The sequence below is a fragment of the Oncorhynchus kisutch genome, linkage group LG30, assembly GCF_002021735.2.
Source record: "Oncorhynchus kisutch isolate 150728-3 linkage group LG30, Okis_V2, whole genome shotgun sequence".
Taxonomy (NCBI): Eukaryota; Metazoa; Chordata; class Actinopteri; order Salmoniformes; family Salmonidae; genus Oncorhynchus; species Oncorhynchus kisutch.
In genome coordinates this window covers 37075304-37095536 of record NC_034203.2, presented here as the reverse complement: position 1 = coordinate 37095536, position 20233 = coordinate 37075304, and the positions used below count along the sequence as shown (strand labels likewise).

The 20233-nt window shown below is 45.4% G+C and overlaps 1 protein-coding gene across 3 annotated transcripts in view; it reads left to right on the top strand.

Annotated features, from left to right (window-relative positions):
- The window catches only part of LOC109869204 (calmodulin-regulated spectrin-associated protein 2), a 75002-nt gene extending 55103 nt beyond the window's left edge, over positions 1 to 19899 (top strand). Inside the window, exons 7-22 of one of the 3 annotated variants that reach the window (XM_031810098.1) lie at positions 1215 to 1305; positions 1482 to 1578; positions 1733 to 1755; positions 1886 to 2252; positions 2392 to 3058; positions 3166 to 3306; positions 3643 to 3844; positions 4161 to 4341; positions 4559 to 5216; positions 10255 to 10391; positions 11635 to 11843; positions 13785 to 13881; positions 14206 to 14286; positions 16903 to 17087; positions 17246 to 17364; positions 17463 to 19899. In XM_031810098.1, the coding sequence (XP_031665958.1) occupies positions 1215 to 1305; positions 1482 to 1578; positions 1733 to 1755; positions 1886 to 2252; positions 2392 to 3058; positions 3166 to 3306; positions 3643 to 3844; positions 4161 to 4341; positions 4559 to 5216; positions 10255 to 10391; positions 11635 to 11843; positions 13785 to 13881; positions 14206 to 14286; positions 16903 to 17087; positions 17246 to 17364; positions 17463 to 17765 (3558 nt within the window). In that variant the 3' untranslated portion in view covers positions 17766 to 19899. The remainder of the gene's footprint in view (positions 1 to 1214; positions 1306 to 1481; positions 1579 to 1732; positions 1756 to 1885; positions 2253 to 2391; positions 3059 to 3165; positions 3307 to 3642; positions 3845 to 4160; positions 4342 to 4558; positions 5217 to 10254; positions 10392 to 11634; positions 11844 to 13784; positions 13882 to 14205; positions 14287 to 16902; positions 17088 to 17245; positions 17365 to 17462) is intronic. The other 2 variants (XM_031810099.1, XM_020459178.2) reach the window with 2 other exon arrangements.
- Positions 19900 to 20233: the final 334 nt, after the last annotated feature.

Here is a 20233-nt window from a genome sequence, read left to right as displayed (position 1 = left end):
ATGTAACTATGTAATGTAAACATGTAATGTAACTATGTAATGTAACCATGTAATGTAACTATGTAATGTAACCATGTAATGTAACCATGTAATGTAACCATGTAATGTAATGTAACCATGTAATTTAAATATGTAATGTAATGTAACTATGTAATGTAACCATGTAATGTAACCATGCAATGTGGTTATAGACTGCTAGAATGCGTAACATGTAGTATAGGAACATTAGTCAGAACCAATTGGGATTCTGGTCCTGCCCCTAACTGTTGGCACACTGTGTCCTTTCCTTAGACTGTGTGTGTGTGTGTGTGTGTTTGTACCAACCTCCTATTTAGTGAGACAAACACAACCAATAGGGGGCACAGGGCCCCCTTTGGCCTGTCGTGTATACACACACACACCATGTACCACTGGGTGTGTATAGACTGGTCACAGTGCAACAAGCGTCTCAGGGAGGGGCAGAGGGTGAGAGAACGTGTCCTGAAGAGCAGCTAAAGGCCCTGGCATGGAGCCAACTCACTACTGGCCAAACTTTCTCCAGAACCCCTAACCACACCACCACAGTGTGGGTGGGTGTCCTACACTCTAAACTCAATGTCCAAAAGCTCTTGACAATCCAAAGGGGAATATCCAAGCAACAATGTTTTGAAATCTTCAGTCCAGTCTTAGTTTGCGGGGAGGTTGTGGTCAATGAAGACCCTCCATTCCATAGAGACAGAGGCCCAGTCAGAAGAAGTGGATGAATCATTAAAGGAATGAAGCCATATTATACTCTGTGTTGTGTGTGTCTATGGCACACTCTAATATATATCTGTTTTCTCCACTATACACTAGATGTTGAGGTAACGGAGAAATCTGAGGCTGCCAATAACACACACACCCACACTCAGTTACTTAGCAACCAGGGTAGCTTGGAGGCAGCTTTACCTGCTATCCCTGACCTCATCATTGATCTACCAGCCACTATACAGTATGTTGCCTCGTCTGTGACTTGTCTCAACAGAGACACCTTCTGGACAAATGCAGTTATTTGGATGTATTACATTTCCTTTCCCCCTATCTAACTAGTGTGTGTGTTTTGTCCTGTTGCAGAACAACTACCTGGTGTGTTGTGTTTTGTCCTGTTGCAGAACAACTACCTGGTGTTTATGTTGTGTTTTGTCCTGTTGCAGAACAACTACCTGGTGTTTATGTTGTGTTTTGTCCTGTTGCAGAACAACTACCTGGTGTTTATGGCAGAGCTGTTCTGGTGGTTTGAAGTGGTGAAGCCTTCGTTTGTACAGCCCAGAGTCTTTGACCCACAAGGTAAGGATATTGGTGTTTGAAAGCCAAAAAGGATGATGATGGTTGGGATTATGAAGATACATCAACTTCATTTGCATATCACATTATATTTCAGTTTTCACCAGAACTCAGATCACGTCACGTACCTTTATTGACTTGAGGATCCTGAGGAATGATTAGTGTTTGTTTGTACCCAGCCTGTGATCCTGCCCATTCATCCAGGACTATGGGTCCTATGTGTAGCCCAGCCAAAAAGGACTTTGGGGACAGACCTGACAGCCCAAAACACGACAGGTATGAATTAATATTGAATTAATATAATCACCTGTAGTTATTTAATTTTCTCTTATTGAACAATGTTGTGAAAGGTCCAGCATAGTTCAACTTAGCAGTTACAGGAGGTATGCTCTTGAGCTTTATGGTAAAATTCTCTCTCTTGCTCTCTCAGGCTTCAACCAGACTCTGCTTCAGGTAAGAACACAGGAACTACCTACCCCTCTCCTCAGAATCACAAACACTCCTTTATCTTATCTGGCTGACGACTGAACTACTACTGGTACTCTGTGTAAACCAAGCGAATCATTTTCCTTGTTCCTGGCAGGTGTGATCAAGAGGTCGGCGTCCATGTGCTATGTGGACGGCTGTGTTGGGACGTGGCCTAAGGAGAGACGGTCTCGGGGCATCTCCTTTGAGATTCCTCTGGACGGGGACCCAAGCGCCCCTCTCTGTCGGGGTCCTTCCCTCCGAGGCATGACCCGCTCTGCCAGCACAGACGGCCTGGGGGGGTTCAAAGTTCACCACACACCTCGGGAGGGCGTGAGGCACCAACTCCCCTTTCAGCCGGTCAGCGTTAACGGTCAGGGTTGCAGTGCTGGACACATACCTGAGGAGGACTACGACTCACGTAACTACAACTCCCATAAAGCACTGGGGCGTGGGCAGACTCAGCCACACAGGAGCCAGAGCAGGTACGTCTGATGGATCTGTTGCGCGTTTTAATGTCTGTACGGGGGACACATATTGAATGTAAATATGTTACATACATGTTAACGGTTAGATGCTATGAATAAGTGTCTAATAAATTATCATACATGTCTGGTAATCTAGATATTCCAATGGCGTTCTCCCAGAGAACGGCAAGGGCGGCAGCACACCCCCCGTACCCCTCAGCTCGTCAACCCCGCCCAGCATCGAGGAGGCCCTGAAGATCATCCACGACGACACAGAGAGGCCCCACGGCAGCCTGGGGCCCGGGGCCAACGGCTTCTTCCTACATGATGGAGCTGAACCTCCAGACCCAGGCGACGACCCTGACGACTACCCAGGATCGGCTAAGGCCCGGGCGGACGAGGCCGACCCCAACTCAGCCTCTACAGATGAGGTGGACACAGGGATCCACGTGAGGACAGAGGACATCCAGGAGAGTTTGGAGGAGGACAACTCTTCCCTCAGGGACTACTCTGATATAGACCCTGACTATGAGGCTATGACACGATCCTGTCCCCTACCAGAGGGGGATGGAGAGAGGGGGGTGAGGAACGGAGACAGGGGAGAGAGGAGCAGCCCATGCCCCAGCTCGGTGCCCACCGCCCCCCTGTCCCATGTGCCCAGCCCTGCCTCGTCCTCTGGCGGTTCAGGCGGAGGCGTGGTTCGCATGACCAGCTTCGCCGAGCAGAAGTTTCGTAAGCTTGAGGGACGGAGCAGTGGAGGGACCACCCCCGAGAGTTCCGAGCTCAATGTTCCGAACACGCCCGCACAAACTGCCACACCTGAGGTCAGTAGAGAAACTGTCTCTCTGATGTATTACTCTGTTTCCTCTCTTTCTCTCTCTCAACGTCCCTTTTCCTACTCTGTGTTTCTCTCTTTCTCTGCCCCTCACAGGGCTCAAGCCCCGCCCACCCAGCCCAGAGCCCGGCCACACCCTCTACCAAAGACCACACCCACCTGCTGTCGTCAGAGATGGTGCACCTGAAGATGAAGCTGGAGGAGAAACGCAGAGCCATCGAGGCCCAGAAGAAGAAGGTATAGGCTAGTTCAGCTTCCGAGAGCGTCTTCCCTTCGGCATCTGGCATCCTATTCCCTAAGGGTTCCTATTCCCTATTTCCATAGGGCTCTGTTCAAAAGTAGTGCACCATTTACTTAGGTAACTGGGTATTGTGTCAGACAAAGAACAAAACAACGGTCTACTAGTTTTTTTTTTAAAGGAGCAGTCCAATCAAATGATTAGAGTTAGTTATCAATCAGAAATCACTTCATTTGAACCATCATCTTGTTGGATAATTTAGCATACCAAGCCAGCATGTTCATTGGCTATTAAAAATGTGCTGAAATAATCAACAATTTTTGTCACTGTTTCAGGTGGAGGCAGCGTTCACCAGGCATCGTCAGAAGATGGGGAGGACAGCCTTCCTCAACGTGGTGAGACGGAAAGGGATAACCCCCTCTCCCACCAGCCCCCTCCCTGGGGGCCCAGACCTCACCCCGGCAGGCAGTCTGGGCCAGGCGGAGAGGTGCAAGCCCGATGGAGCCGCTCCCAAGTCCCCCTGCGAGGAGAGTGCAGGTGGGTCACCACTATAGCTCCTGATCAAATCAAAAACTTTGCCTTGTACTTTTATTTTCCACTCTTTGGAGCATCTGAAAAATACATCTTAGTCTCATCTTTGACTCCAAATTAAAATAAAGGTTCAATAAAATCTAGCCTGGTCCCAGCTCTGTTTGTTCTGTTGCCAATTTTGTCTCGACATTGACCATTGACCATTATTACAAAATGATAGAGGGCCAGGCTAGAGAGCAGTCATACTTCAGGATGTGTACCGTTGTATACATGTGTGATACCCACCTTATAAAGTAGACGTGTCCGCTGTGTCTTGCTCCAGGGTTAGTGGCTGGAGAAGTGGACGTGGCTGAGTACACTAGCTCCATCGAGAGGCTGAACACGTCCCTGGGGTTCCTGCAGACGGAGATGCAGCGGCTGGCTCAGCAGCAGGACAGGATCATGGCCATGAGGGAACAGCAACAGTCCTGGGTCATACCTCCTCCAGCGCCCTCACCACACAGGTACAACTGACACACAGACACACACACACACACACACATACACATACAGGTATAGTAATCAATACACATAAATTGTGCATTAGAATGGCATGATATTTAGACTAAAACCATGTGTTTTCATCATTCATTAATTGTGGTATCAATTATCGCAATACTATTATCGCTTGGTTAGTTATCATTGCAAAAATGTAATTCCACATTTCTACTCTCTCTACAGGCAGCTACGGGAGCTCCGGCGAAACAGCGTAGCCGGCCGTGGGTCCGTGGGGTCCATGTCCCCCATCCTGTCCTCTGCCGGTGGTTCCCCCCGCGCCCCCCACCGTTCCCCTGGCGGCCTCAAGCGCCGACCAGCGTCCTTCCACGCCAGCACCCCTCACACCCCCCGTACCCCACGCCCCAGCGAGCTCAAGGTAACTCCCTTAAGACGGATGCTCAACACCCCCACGTCCGTGGACAGTCTGCCCAGGCTAAGACGCTTCTCCCCGAGCCAGACCCAGGTCACCTCCTTTGCCTACCTGGGACATGATGAGGGTCCTGGGGCCACAGAAGAGGGCAGGGAGGGAGGGGCCCCAGGGGGAGCAGAGGAGCCCCAGAACCAAAATGAGCAGCCTGAGACACAGCCAGAGGTAGCAGAGGCGGGGATAAGGAGTGCAGGCGCTCATCCCTCCTCGCCCACTAAAGGGAGAGAGCAGGAAGGGAAGGAGGAGAGGAGAGATGGAAGGACGGAGAAGTTGGCAGAGGTGCTGTCCCAGCCCAGTAGAGACCTGATAGAAGTACCAATGTCTGCACTGAAGCCTCTGGGAGGACAGGGTCTGGAGTTGAGTGGAGAGCTGTACGGAGAGGACCAGAAAATGTGCTGTGGGTTCTTCTACAAGGTAGGAATTTCAGAATTGTGAGATGACGGTACAAGTACTGTATTTAGCATGTTACGACTCTAAAATGTAGAATGCGTTCATTGATCCATTTTTGTTATAATCATAAAATATTAAAGTTACGTGTACAGTGTAAGCAATGTAAAAGCAACAGGACAGTATAATGTTCATGCAGAACTGTGTGTCTGGCACAACATCAACTATGGGATGACTCATGAACCATGACTTCTTCTGGGTCTGGGACAGTAATTGTGTGTACTGCTAGAGTAGTAAACCGCTGAGCGATGCTAGAAGGGAGCCAACTGAACTATGCTACTGTAGGAGAATGGAGCCAACTGAACTATGCTACTGTAGGAGAATGGAGCCAACTGAACTATGCTACTGTAGGAGAATGGAGCCAACTGATCTATGCTAGGAGAATGGAGCCAACTGAACTATGCTACTGTAGGAGAATGGAGCCAACTGAACTATGCTAGGAGAATGGAGCCAATTGAACTATGCTACTGTAGGAGAATGGAGCCAACTGAACTATGCTACTGTAGGAGAATGGAGCCAACTGAACTATGCTACTGTAGGAGACTGGAGCCAACTGAACTATGCTACTGTAGGAGAATGGAGCCAACTGAACTATTCTACTGTACGAGAATGGAGCCAACTGAACTATGCTACTGTAGGAGAATGGAGCCAACTGATCTATGCTACTGTAGGAGAATGGAGCCAACTGAACTATGCTACTGTAGGAGAATGGAGCCAACTGATCTATGCTAGGAGAATGGAGCCATCTGAACTATGCTACTGTAGGAGAATGGAGCCAACTGAACTATGCTAGGAGAATGGAGCCAACTGAACTATGCTAGGAGAATGGAGCCAACTGAACTATGCTAGGAGAATGGAGCCAACTGAACTATGCTACTGTAGGAGCATGGAGCCAACTGATCTATGCTAGGAGAATGGAGCCAACTGAACTATGCTACTGTAGGAGAATGGAGCCAACTGAACTATGCTACTGTAGGAGAATGGAGCCAACTGATCTATGCTAGGAGAATGGAGCCATCTGAACTATGCTACTGTAGGAGAATGGAGCCAACTGAACTATGCTAGGAGAATGGAGCCAACTGAACTATGCTAGGAGAATGGAGCCAACTGAACTATGCTACTGTAGGAGCATGGAGCCAACTGATCTATGCTAGGAGAATGGAGCCAACTGAACTATGCTACTGTAGGAGAATGGAGCCAACTGAACTATGCTACTGTAGGAGACTGGAGCCAACTGAACTATGCTACTGTAGGAGAATGGAGCCAACTGAACTATGCTACTGTAGGAGACTGGAGCCAACTGATCTATGCTAGGAGAATGGAGCCAACTGAACTATGCTACTGTAGGAGAATGGAGCCAACTGAACTATGCTAGGAGAATGGAGCCAACTGATCTATGCTACTGTAGGAGAATGGAGCCAACTGAACTATGCTACTGTAGGAGAATGGAGCCAACTGAACGATTCTACTGTACGAAAATGGAGCCAACTGAACTATGCTACTGTAGGAGAATGGAGCCAACTGATCTATGCTACTGTAGGAGAATGGAGCCAACTGATCTATGCTACTGTAGGAGAATGGAGCTAACTAATCTATGCTAGGAGAATGGAGCCAACTGAACTATGCTACTGTAGGAGAATGGAGCCAACTGATCTATGCTACTGTAGGAGAATGGAGCCAGCTGAACTATGCTACTGTAGGAGAATGGAGCCAACTGAACTATACTACTGTAGGAGAATGGAGCCAACTGATCTATGCTACTGTAGGAGAATGGAGCCAACTGAACTATGCTACTGTAGGAGAATGGAGCCAACTGAACTATGCTACTGTAGGAGAATGGAGCCAACTGATCTATGCTAGGAGAATGGAGCCAACTGAACTATGCTACTGTAGGAGAATGGAGCCAACTGATCTATGCTAGGAGAATGGAGCCAACTGAACTATGCTACTGTAGGAGAATGGAGCCAACTGAACTATGCTACTGTAGGAGAATGGAGCCAACTGAACTATTCTACTGTACGAAAATGGAGCCAACTGAACTATGCTACTGTAGGAGAATGGAGCCAACTGATCTATGCTACTGTAGGAAGAATGGAGCCAACTGATCTATGCTACTGTAGGAGAATGGAGCTAACTAATCTATGCTAGGAGAATGGAGCCAACTGAACTATGCTACTGTAGGAGAATGGAGCCAACTGATCTATGCTACTGTAGGAGAATGGAGCCAACTGAACTATGCTACTGTAGGAGAATGGAGCCAACTGAACTATACTACTGTAGGAGAATGGAGCCAACTGATCTATGCTACTGTAGGAGAATGGAGCCAACTGATCTATGCTACTGTAGGAGAATGGAGCCAACTGACCTATGCTACTGTAGGAGAATGGAGCCAACTGAACTATTCTACTGTACGAGAATGGAGCCAACTGAACTATGCTACTGTAGGATAATTGGAGCCAACTGAACTATGCTACTGTAGGAGAATGGAGCCAACTGAACTATGCTACTGTAGGAGAATGGAGCCAACTGAACTATGCTACTGTAGGAGAATGGAGCCAACTGATCTATGCTACTGTAGGAGAATGGAGCCAACTGATCTATGCTAGGAGAATGGAGCCAACTGAACTATGCTAGGAGAATGGAGCCAACTGAACTATGCTACTGTAGGAGAATGGAGCCAACTGATCTATGCTAGGAGAATGGAGCCAACTGAACTATGCTACTGTAGGAGAATGGAGCTAACTGATCTATGCTAGGAGAATGGAGCCAACTGAACTATGCTACTGTAGGAGAATGGAGCCAACTGAACTATGCTACTGTAGGAGAATGGAGCCAACTGAACTATTCTACTGTACGAAAATGGAGCCAACTGAACTATGCTACTGTAGGAGAATGGAGCCAACTGATCTATGCTACTGTAGGAGAATGGAGCCAACTGATCTATGCTACTGTAGGAGAATGGAGCTAACTAATCTATGCTAGGAGAATGGAGCCAACTGAACTATGCTACTGTAGGAGAATGGAGCCAACTGATCTATGCTACTGTAGGAGAATGGAGCCAACTGAACTATGCTACTGTAGGAGAATGGAGCCAACTGAACTATGCTACTGTAGGAGAATGGAGCCAACTGAACTATGCTACTGTAGGAGAATGGAGCCAACTGAACTATGCTACTGTAGGAGAATGGAGCCAACTGAACTATGCTACTGTAGGAGAATGGAGCCAACTGATCTATGCTACTGTAGGAGAATGGAGCCAACTGATCTATGCTAGGAGAATGGAGCCAACTGAACTATGCTAGGAGAATGGAGCCAACTGAACTATGCTACTGTAGGAGAATGGAGCCAACTGATCTATGCTAGGAGAATGGAGCCAACTGAACTATGCTACTGTAGGAGAATGGAGCTAACTGATCTATGCTAGGAGAATGGAGCCAACTGAACTATGCTACTGTAGGAGAATGGAGCCAACTGAACTATGCTACTGTAGGAGAATGGAGCCAACTGAACTATTCTACTGTACGAAAATGGAGCCAACTGAACTATGCTACTGTAGGAGAATGGAGCCAACTGATCTATGCTACTGTAGGAGAATGGAGCCAACTGATCTATGCTACTGTAGGAGAATGGAGCTAACTAATCTATGCTAGGAGAATGGAGCCAACTGAACTATGCTACTGTAGGAGAATGGAGCCAACTGATCTATGCTACTGTAGGAGAATGGAGCCAACTGAACTATGCTACTGTAGGAGAATGGAGCCAACTGAACTATGCTACTGTAGGAGAATGGAGCCAACTGAACTATGCTACTGTAGGAGAATGGAGCCAACTGAACTATGCTACTGTAGGAGAATGGAGCCAATTGAGCTATGCTAGGAGAATGGAGCCAACAGAGCTATGCTAGGAGAATGGAGCCAATAGAGCTATGATAGGAGAATGGAGCCACTAGAGCTATGCTAGGAGAATGGAGCCACTAGAGCTATGCTAGGAGAATGGAGCCAACAGAGCTATGCTAGGAGAATGGAGCCAATAGAGCTATGATAGGAGAATGGAGCCACTAGAGCTATGCTAGGAGAATGGAGCCACTAGAGCTATGCTAGGAGAATGGAGTCAGCAGAGCTATGCTAGGAGAATGGAGCCAACAGAGTTATGCCAGGAGAATGGAGCCAACAGAGCTATGCTAGGAGAATGGAGCCACTAGAGCTATGCTAGGAGAATGGAGTCAGCAGAGCTATGCTAGGAGAATGGAGCCAACAGAGTTATGATAGGAGAATGGAGCCAACAGAGCTATGCTAGGAGAATGGAGCCAACAGAGGTATGCTAGGAGAATGGAGTCAGCAGAGCTATGCTAGGAGAATGGAGCCAACAGAGTTATGCTAGGAGAATGGAGCCAACAGAGCTATGCTAGGAGAATGGAGCCAACAGAGCTACTGTACAGTATACCACTGCAGATGGGATAGCTAACAGCTACTCAGTGTATTTTCTGGAAGCTACCATCAACTTTCAACAGACACATCTCAATCAATCACATTTATTTTATAAAGTCCTTTTTACATGAGCAGTTGTCAAAGTGCTATACAGATACCCAGCGTAAAATCCAGAGAGCAAGCAATGCAGATGTAGAAGCACACATGTCCTTATCCCAGGGAACAAAATATCTAGTCACCACTGCACAACATGTTCTAACTGGTTCAAATTGGTCATATGCATCTGACATGATGGAATGGATGCCTGAATTCCCCCTGACATACATTTGACTGATCTTAATGAGGGCTCTTTGAAGTGAGAGGATGTGACAATGCTGTCTGATCACATTTAGTCTCTGGAGCTACAAAAAAAACTAAGTAAACTAGCCTTCATGTTGGCACCGAACGTTCCATGACAAGAAGATTACAATTTCCACTCTAAGTAGAACTTTGGTGTCAACCATTTGGTGTCAGCCATTTAAATTCGGAAATGTTTTCTAACCTTTTTCTGACTCTGTGTCCAACCCGTACCCCTCCAGGACGATGGGAAGGGAGAGGAGGACATGGCGGTGAAGAGGGCTGCTCTGCTGGAGAAGAGGCTGAGGAGAGAGAAGGAGAAACAGGAGAAGAAACAGCAGCAGGAGCTGGAGCAGGAGCAGAGGAAGGAGGAAGCACGGTCAGTCTGCACCTTCAAGGCCTTGTACCCTTTCTACTCTTATGCCCGGTCTGAAAACTACCCTTAGGATGTCTGAAAACTATCTTTAAGGGGACTGAAAACTGCTATTAGGGAGTCTGAAAACTATCTTTAAGGGGACTGAAAACTGCTATTAGGGAGTCTGAAAACTACCTTTAAAGGGGTCTGAAAACTGCTATTAGGGAGTCTGAAAACTATCTTTAAGGGGACTGAAAACTGCTATTAGGGAGTCTGAAAACTACCTTTAATAAGGGGACTGAAAACTGCTATTAGGGAGTCTGAAAACCACCTTTAAGGGGTCTGAAAACTGCTATTAGGGAGTCTGAAAACTACCTTTAAGGGGACTGAAAACTGCTATTAGGGAGTCTGAAAACTATCTTTAATAAGGGGACTGAAAACTGCTATTAGGGGACTGAAAACTGCTATTAGGGAGTCTGAAAACTATCTTTAAGGGGACTGAAAACTGCTATTAGGGAGTCTGAAAACTATCTTTAATAAGGGGACTGAAAACTGCTATTAGGGAGTCTGAAAACTACCTTTAAAGGGACTGAAAACTGCTATTAGGGAGTCTGAAAACTACCTTTAAGTGGTCTGAAAACTGCTATTAGGGAGTCTGAAAACTACCTTTAATAAGGGGACTGAAAACTGCTATTAGGGAGTCTGAAAACTACCTTTAAAGGGGTCTGAAAACTGCTATTAGGGAGTCTGAAAACTACCTTTAATAAGGAGTCTGAAAACTACCTTTAAAGGGGTCTGAAAACTGCTATTAGGGAGTCTGAAAACCACCTTTAAGGAGTCTGAAAACTACCGTTCGGGGTTGGTTTCAGACCCAAGCTACTTCTCTTTTATTCATTGAGGGGTGAATCTCGGGGCGGCAGGGTAGCCTAGTGGTTAGAGCGTTGGACTAGTAACCGGAAGGTTGCAAGTTCAAAACCCCGAGCTGACCAGGTACAAATTTGTCGTTCTGTCCCTGAACACTCAAATTAACATCTGCTAACCATGTGTATGTGACAAATAAATGTGATTAACCCACTGTTCCTAGGCCGTCATTGAAAATAAGAATTTGTTCTTAACTGACTTGCCTAGTTAAATAAAATAAAAAGTCTTAACTTCCACTTGGAATGGAGTCAGTGAAGTCAGTGAAAATCCGCACCTTAGTAACTTCTCTTATTTGGTAATCCCACAGAAGTATTAAAGCTTCATCTCTTTTCTCCCTTTTCCCTAGGCTGAAAGCAGAGGAGGAGCAGCAGAAGCGAGAGGACGACAAGCAGAGGAAAGATTACATAAAGAACGAGTACATGAGGAGGAAGCATTTGAAGCAGGTGGAGGATATGGATGTCAGGCCCCGTCATGGAAGTCTTAAAAAGAAGCCACGCCCCAAATCCATCCACAGGGACGTCATGGAGTCACCCAAGCCCCCCATCAGAGCCACCGGTAACACACACATACTACAAATAGTATACAAATAGATTCTCACACACACAAGTGTTTGTTTTACTATCCTTGTGGGGACCCAAAAATGTATTCCCATTCAAAATCCTATTTTCCTTTACCCTAAAACTATCCCTAATTGTAACCCTAAATGTCACCCCTAAAATAGCCATTTTCCTTGTGGGGACTAACACATTAATTGAACACATTTTTGTGTTGTCACATTCACACGATAGGTGCAGGGAAATGTGTTGTTTTACAGGGTCAGCAATAGTAGTGCGGCACCCCTGGAGCAAATTAGGTTAAGTGTCTTTCTCAAGGGCACAGACAAAGTGAAAATATATATATATTTTTATAAATAAAGAAAGTGTCTTTCTCAAGGGCACAGACAACACAACAGATACCTTATTTACATAAGTATTCAGACCCTTTGCTATGAGATGCTAGATTGAGCTCAGGTACATCCTGTTTCCATTGATCATCCTTGAGATGTTTCTACAACTGGATTGGAGTCCACCTGTCTTAAGGGCAAAGACAAAGGGAAAATAGATTTTTACATTTTTTTTGTATGTATTTAAACAAAAAAAAACAGAACCACCTTATTTACATAAGTATTCAGACCCTTTGCTATGAGATGCTAGATTGAGCTCAGGTGCATCCTGTTTCCATTGATCATCCTTGAGACGTTTTTACAAATTGATTGTACATGATTTGGAAAGGCACACACCTGTCTATATAAGGTGCCACAGTTGACAGTGCATGTCAGAGCAAAAACCAAGCCATGAGGTTGAAGGAATTGTCCGTAGAGCTCCGAGACAGGATTGTGTTGAGGCACAGACTTGGGGAAGGGTACAGAAAAATGTATGCAGCATTGAAGGTCCCAAAGAACACAGTGGCCTCCATCATTCTTAAATGGAAGAAGTTTGGAACCACCAAGACTCTTCCTAGAGCTGGCCGCCCGGCTAAACTGAGCAATCAGGGGGAGAAAGGCCTTGGTCAGGGAGGTGCCCAAGAACCCGATGGTCACTCTGACAGAGCTCTAGAGTTCCTCTGTGGAGATGGGAGAACCTTCCAGAAGGACAACCATCTCTGCAGCACTCCACCAATCAGGCCTTTATGGTAGAGTGGCCAGACGGAAGCCACTCCTCAGTAAAAGGCCCGCTTGGAGTTTGTCAAAAGGCACCTACAGACTCTCAGACCATGAGAAACAAGATTCTCTGGTCTAATGAAACCAAGAGCGTCATGTCTGGAGGAAACTTGGCACCAACCCTACGATGAAGCATGGTTGTGGCAACATGCTGTGGGGATGTTTTTCAGCGGCAGGGACTTGTAGACTGGTCAAGATCGAGGCAAAGATGAACAGAGCAAAGTACAGAGAGTTCCCTGATGAAAACCTGTTCCAAAACTCTCAGGACCTCAGACTGGGGCAAAGGTACACCTTCCAACAGGACAACGACCCAAGCACACAGCCAAGACAACACGGGAGTGTTCGAATGTCATTGAGTGGCCCAGCCAGAGCCCGGACTTGAACCTGATCGAACATCTCTGGAGAGACCTGAAAATAGCTGTGCAGCAACACTCTCCATCCAATCTGACGGAGCTTGAGAGGATCTGCAGAGAAGAATGGGAGAAACTCTCCAAATACAGGTGTGTCAAGCTTGTGGTCTCATACCCAAGAAGACTTGAGGCTGTAATCGCTGCCAAAGGTACAAAGTACTGAGGAAAGGGTCTGTGTGTAGATTGATGAGGGGAAAAAACATTTAATACATTTTAGAATAAGGCTGTAAACTAACAACATTTGGAAAAAGTCAAAGGGTCTGAATACTTTCCAAAGGCACTGTAGATGTGTATTTAGTACACACACACACACACACACACACACACACACACACACACACACACACACACACACTCAAACATGTCTTCTGTGTTTACATCGTCCAGGCACTCGACCGCGTGGGTACTCAGTCTCCAGCATGTCGCTGGCCTCCCTCAACCTGGCAGACAACGACAGCAACGCGGGAGATAAGAGGACCCCCAGGTGAGGTCAGCTATTGGCTGATTAAAAAGACAGTACAGTTATCCCGTTCCTGGTTTAGCCAACTCTTTTGGCATGACAATCTCAAAGGAGTTGAGTTAAGCAGACTGGCACCCAGGCTGGCTACGAAACAACAAAGGCCTTACAGAGCATCAAGAGCTTGAATACTCCTTCAAGAGGACATTTAATGTGTCTTATGACCTTTCTATGTAATGCAACCAAAATTGTTTTCATTCTGCATCTTAACCTCTGCATCTTAATCTTCCTCTCTCTCTCCTCCTCCTCGCTCTATTCCTCTCTCCTCTGTTTCCCCTCTGTTTTGCACAGACCCCCCAGAAGCAGTAAACTAGGCACTGTGAGAGGCCATATCTCTTTCTTTTTAAGCTCTCCCAAAGAGAGAAAGGGAAGGTTAGTAACTCCCCTGCCTCCCTAGATCAGCCGAGGGCCTAGACTTTTATCTAGCTTTTATGTTTCTGCTACTGCACAGACCAGATTGATCAATCAATTCCATTTTTACTTGAGGTAATATCTTTGCAAAAGAAATCCCCATCTGACAGAATATTTAAAGAACTCACATTTATGTTTCGATAATGTTTGAGCAAGACACATACAGTATACCAACATCAATTCTAAGTATGAACTGTGCCATAGAGAACACATGTTTTTAATGTAAAAAGAGCTTTATAAAATACATTTGATTGATTGATAATATATGTTATTTCACGTTCATGCTGTATCAGTTGAGTGATGACCAATTACCTACTTTAAAACAGCAGAATCATTCCCCTCAGTACCACAGCTGCTTCTGCCTTAATTCACACATGATGCCTTTAGCTTCCTGCCTCAATTCACACATGATGCCTTTAGCTTCCTGCCTCAATTCACACATGATGCCTTTAGCTTCCTGCCTCAATTCATACATGATGCCTTTAGCTTCCTGCCTCAATTCATACATGATGCCTTTAGCTTCCTGCCTCCGCTCTGCTTTATGCCTCACCGACGTTGCTCTTTCTCTGCTGTAGCACTCACTGCTCTGAGGCTGCTCCATGATAGCTGCTCCATGATAACAGCTCCATGATAGCTGCTCCATGATAACAGCTCCATGATAACAGCTCCAGACTAGATATTTCAAGATAACTGCTCCAGACTAGCTGCTCCATGATAGCTGCTCCATGATAGCTGCTCCATGATAACTAATCCAGACTAGCTGCTCCATGATAGCTGCTCCATGATAGCTGCTCCATGATAACTAATCCAGACTAGCTGCTCCATGATAGCTGCTCCATGATAGCTGCTCCATGATAACTAATCCAGACTAGCTGCTCCATGATAGCTGCTCCATGATAGCTGCTCCATGATAACTAATCCAGACTAGCTGCTCCATGATAGCTGCTCCAAACTAGCTGCTCCATAATACCTGCTCCAGACTAGCTACTTCATGATAACTGCTCCAGGCTAGCTGCTCCATGACAGCTGCTCCATGATGACTGCTCCAGACTAGCTGCTCCATGATAGCTGCTCCAGACTAGTTGCTCCATGATGACTGCTCCAGACTAGCTGCTCCATGATGACTGCTCCAGACTAGCTGCTCCATGATGACTGCTCCAGACTAGCTGCTCCATGATGACTGCTCCAGACTAGCTGCTCCATGATAGCTGCTCCAGACTAGTTGCTCCATGATGACTGCTCCAGACTAGCTGCTCCATGATGACTGCTCCAGACTAGCTGCTCCATGATGACTGCTCCAGACTAGCTGCTCCATGATGACTGCTCCAGACTAGCTGCTCCATGATGACTGCTCCAGACTAGCTGCTCCATGATGACTGCTCCAGTGTTCTTGTTGCCTCTATATACTAGACCCAGAGCCATCCAAGCTGCAGCAGGCAGACGCTTTCCCGTCCAAGGCACTGACTCCCACGGCCAGGCTCATTCTGATTCACAGCTGTCCCCCAGAATCACATCACATTGATCACAGTCCCTTTTGTTTTGTATGCAGAGACTTCAAGCTAGGTTACACACTAAAGGCGTCAGCATGCCTCAGTTCGGCTGGCGCCTAGCCTAACTGAACGAGTGTGCTCGCATACTCCCTTAAAAGACCTTCACTTGAAAAATGATAGAAAAACGGCAATAGTACTGTTTGTCCATTTTGAGACGCCATACATTTCCTCAAAATAGTCCGAATGAATCTAAGAACTCAATAAATCTGTCATTCATTTTGACGTTTTTTCCAAGGAGATCTTAGTCACGCAATTTTACATCTAACTAATGTTTGTTGCAATATTTTTCAATGAAAACGAGTCATCTCTTGTCGAATGACAACAAAAACGTTGTTGAAGATTCCATACTGATAACCAATCACCGACAAAGCGGCATAGACTTCGGCTCCGAACTTCGGCTTGCCTCCAGAAAATGTTTTGTTTGCCCAGACAGCCGGGAAAAAAACTCACCGAAGTCCAAAAACGTCACAAAATGTCATCATAATATATACACAAACTCTACAGAACTGTTTCATCAGGAAAGCATGCGAAGTCCCTAACCCCAACCAGGACATGACTAAGCCTGGGCCTGGGACATGAGACTGCCTGCTGCAGTGGGATACTGTGTGTCTTGTTACTGTACTGTTGCCTAAAGCTGCTGTAGCCTACTGCAGTCTCTCCTCCATATCCTAGCAGACAGAATGTAGGACTGAACTGTAGCTTTGCTCCACTGCACATGCTTCTGATCTGATCCCAGCCACGGAGAGATCACTGTGCAGGATCTAATAGGAGGGAACAGGGAGGGCTGCCTGGGAGAACTGTGTCACAGTGTCTGACCCTGTTTCTCTTTGTCTGTCTGTGTTTGTCTCTGTATATGTCTGTGTTTTTGTCTCTGTGTCTGTCTCTATGTCTGTCTGTCTCTGTCGGTCTCTGTTTTTTGTAAACGTGTCTGCGTGTGTCTGTTATTCTGTGTGTTCTGGCATGTGTGTTTTCTTGTTCCTGTGTGTGTGTGTCAATGTACTGTTTATGTGTGTGTGTAAATCCCTAGGCCAGACTCTGCGAGGCCAGACTCTGCGAGGCCAGACTCTGCGAGGCCAGACTCTGCGAGACCAGACTCTGCGAGGCCAGACTCTGTAGAGGGCAATCTGTCATCCTGCCCGTCTCGTAACGGAGAGAAGGACTGGGAGAACGACTCCACAACCTCCTCCACTCCCTCCAACCAAGAGTACACAGGTACGGACAGCTCCACTACAATCACAGTATTCTGCTTTCAAAAGGAGACCAAACTACTGCAGTATACTGGAGCTCTCTGGTCCATGTGTAGAACAGGTTCTGACTTTCTCTTAGTATGTCACTGCATACCTTATGCTGGTATCTGCTTTTCCCCTCAGGCCCAAAGCTGTACAAGGAGCCCAGTGCCAAGTCCAACAAGCATATCATCCAGAATGCACTGGCCCACTGCTGCCTGGCGGGCAAGGTCAACGAGGAGCAGAAGAACAAGATAATAGATGTAGGCCGTTTGATGTACACTCTGCTACTTTCTCTCATTTTACTTCACTCTTTCACTTCACGTTTTGTTCCTTTGTTTGCCTTCCCTGTCTCTTTCAGGAAATGGAGAGGTCGGGGGCCAACAACTTCCTGGTTCTATTCCGGGACACGGGTTGCCAGTTCCGCTCGGTGTACTCCTACTGTCCAGAGACGGAGGAGATCACCAAGCTGGCGGGCATCGGGCCAAAGAGCATCACGGCCAAGATGATCGAGGGACTGTACAAGTACAACTCGGACAGGAAGCAGTTCAGCCACATCCCAGCCAAGACCATGTCGGCTAGTGTAGACGCCATCACCATCGCCCCCCACCTGTGGCAGACCAAGAAACTGGGTACACCCAAGAAACTGGGTAGTCTCAAGTAGTCACAGCAACAAGCCGTTTTCATAACAAACCAAGGATATTGTTGTTCGGTGTCTTGGGTTATAGTTGAGGACTGAGGGGAGACTTTGTGGGTTATCTGACCCAGGAACGGACCCAGGTCTGTGTATGACCTGGGGTATTACAGGGTCTGGTTTGGTATGAACGCTGCTAAAGAGTCCAGCTTTCTAATGTTTTTTCCCAGTAAGATATCCCCAGAACACTTCAACTCAGCATTCATCTGGGTCTGATATACAGTATAATTGGATGATTATGTAGAAGGGTTTTTCTTCTTAAGAAAATACTGCTGAAATTATTACTGGAATGTAGGAGAAAAACAACAACACAAGCCTCAAGGGACATTGTTGTTGTTATGCAAGACTGTTTCTGTGGGGGGGGGGGGGGGGGGGGGGGGGGGGGGGGGCAGAGTAATTCTAATGGAGAATGCGTGTGTGTGTTCGTCAGCATGCGTGGGTGTCCAAAAAAGAGGGGGGCTGATGAAAGCCTTACTGAATCAGACCACTGAAGCACTGAATGTCATCTCTCTGAAATAGACCGAGTTTGAGTTCTCTCTGTTCATCATGTTTGGCCTTATGCTTGTTTTGTGTGTCATATGAAAGCACAGCGATTATGTTATATTTAAGCGCCAGTTGTGATGTTTGTGTGAGTGCAGGATGATTGGCTGTGTGTGAGGCTTGCTTTTCTCTCTGGCTGAAAGAGAAGACTGAGCAGTTGGGTTTGTGTAATGTGTAAACAAGTGCCAAGATTGAGTGAGGTGAATACCTCAGAAATAGGTTGTTGTTACTTTCGATAAGAACTAGATTGTAAAATCATTGATTTAAGTATCATCTACAGTACCAGTCAACAGTTTGGACACACCTACTCGTTCAAGGGATTTTGATTATTTTTACTATTTTCTACATTGTACAATATTAGAGTGTGCAAACCTGTCAAGGCAAAGGGTGGCTACTTTGAGGAATCTCAAATATAACATATTTTTTGATTTCTTTAACACTTTTTTGGTTACTACTTGATTCCATATGTGTTATTTCATAGTTTTGATGTCTTCACTATTATTCTACAAAGTAGAAAATAGTCCAATTAAAGAAAAACCCTTGAATGAGTAGGTGTGTCCACTTTTGATTGATACTGTAGTTCACAGGAATGTCAGCAACTGACTTAATATATTTTATGTTTTTGATAAGACTTTGGAAGTCTTAAAATTTCATTGACAGAAATATAAATATACTTTAAGACTATATACATTGTATAAGTTCATTTAGTTTGTATATAAATACCTATTCCATTCAAAATGAATGAGTCAAACTAGCGTTTATCATTTAATATGGACGTATATAAAACTTAATATATGGGGCCTTTTGTTGTTTTAACATTTAAGTGTGTGTCACTGACACGACGATTTACAGCTGTAGAATAGCAGCAAGTTTCACAAATTGTGTCATGCGCCAGTGCAACTCAGCGAAAATGTCTTATAAAGGATATTGTTGGGATACAGTATGTGTTTGGACCTCACAGATATTGAAAAGCATTTTACTTTATTGTGGATAGTATCTTAACTGTTGAATTCCCTTTACACTCAAAGTAGTCCACAATACATCTATGTGTACATATACAATTGAGAGTAATTAATCGATAGCAATTCATGATACTTTCCCACTGTAGATTGCAGTATTTGTTGTATAACTGCGTACTTACGTAAAGTAGATCACAGAAAGATGAAACATTTCTCCTGTTACATTATGCTTTAACATTTGACATTCTTCTAACCTATGGAAGGAAACTGGCCTTTATTTTATTTTGGAGTAAAGCAACGCTGTACATTATATACAGTATTTTGTCAGGTGTTTTTTCGTAAACCATTTTCCATTTTGAGATTTCATGTGAGCAGCATATCTGTCTCAAAAGGGAGTGTTTTGAAAGCATGAGAGGGTATGAGTGGCGGGCAAAACATAGCAAGATAAATGACTGCAGACTGTCCCACTGCCTACTGTTGTCGGTAGTGGATAATGCCATTCTGTGTTTTTCACAATCTAAATTAGTTTTTTTTTTTTTTCCCTGTTCATGTATTTATGTTATTTTTATATATTCATTTGAACTATATTAAAATGTTAATTTTCATTGAAACTTGTGATCAAATGTTTTTGAAGCTTGGTTATCCACTTAGGCTAGCTCTGATGTTTATTCTTTGTTGTTACTGCATTACATAACAAGTGGGTCTTGAACCTGCAACCTGAGGCCACAGGGCAAAGAAACGCATCTTCTGTGCCATGATGGTCAAGACCTCATGGAAGATGCATATAGGTTTACATACAGGGATTACATACCAGTGGTAAAACATATCAAGATGAACAGTTTGTCATTTTACTGTTCTTTTACTGTTTTCTCATACAAAACCTAATGATTGAGAAATAATACACTATTCGTCCTCTCTTGCACCCAAGAACAACCTTAG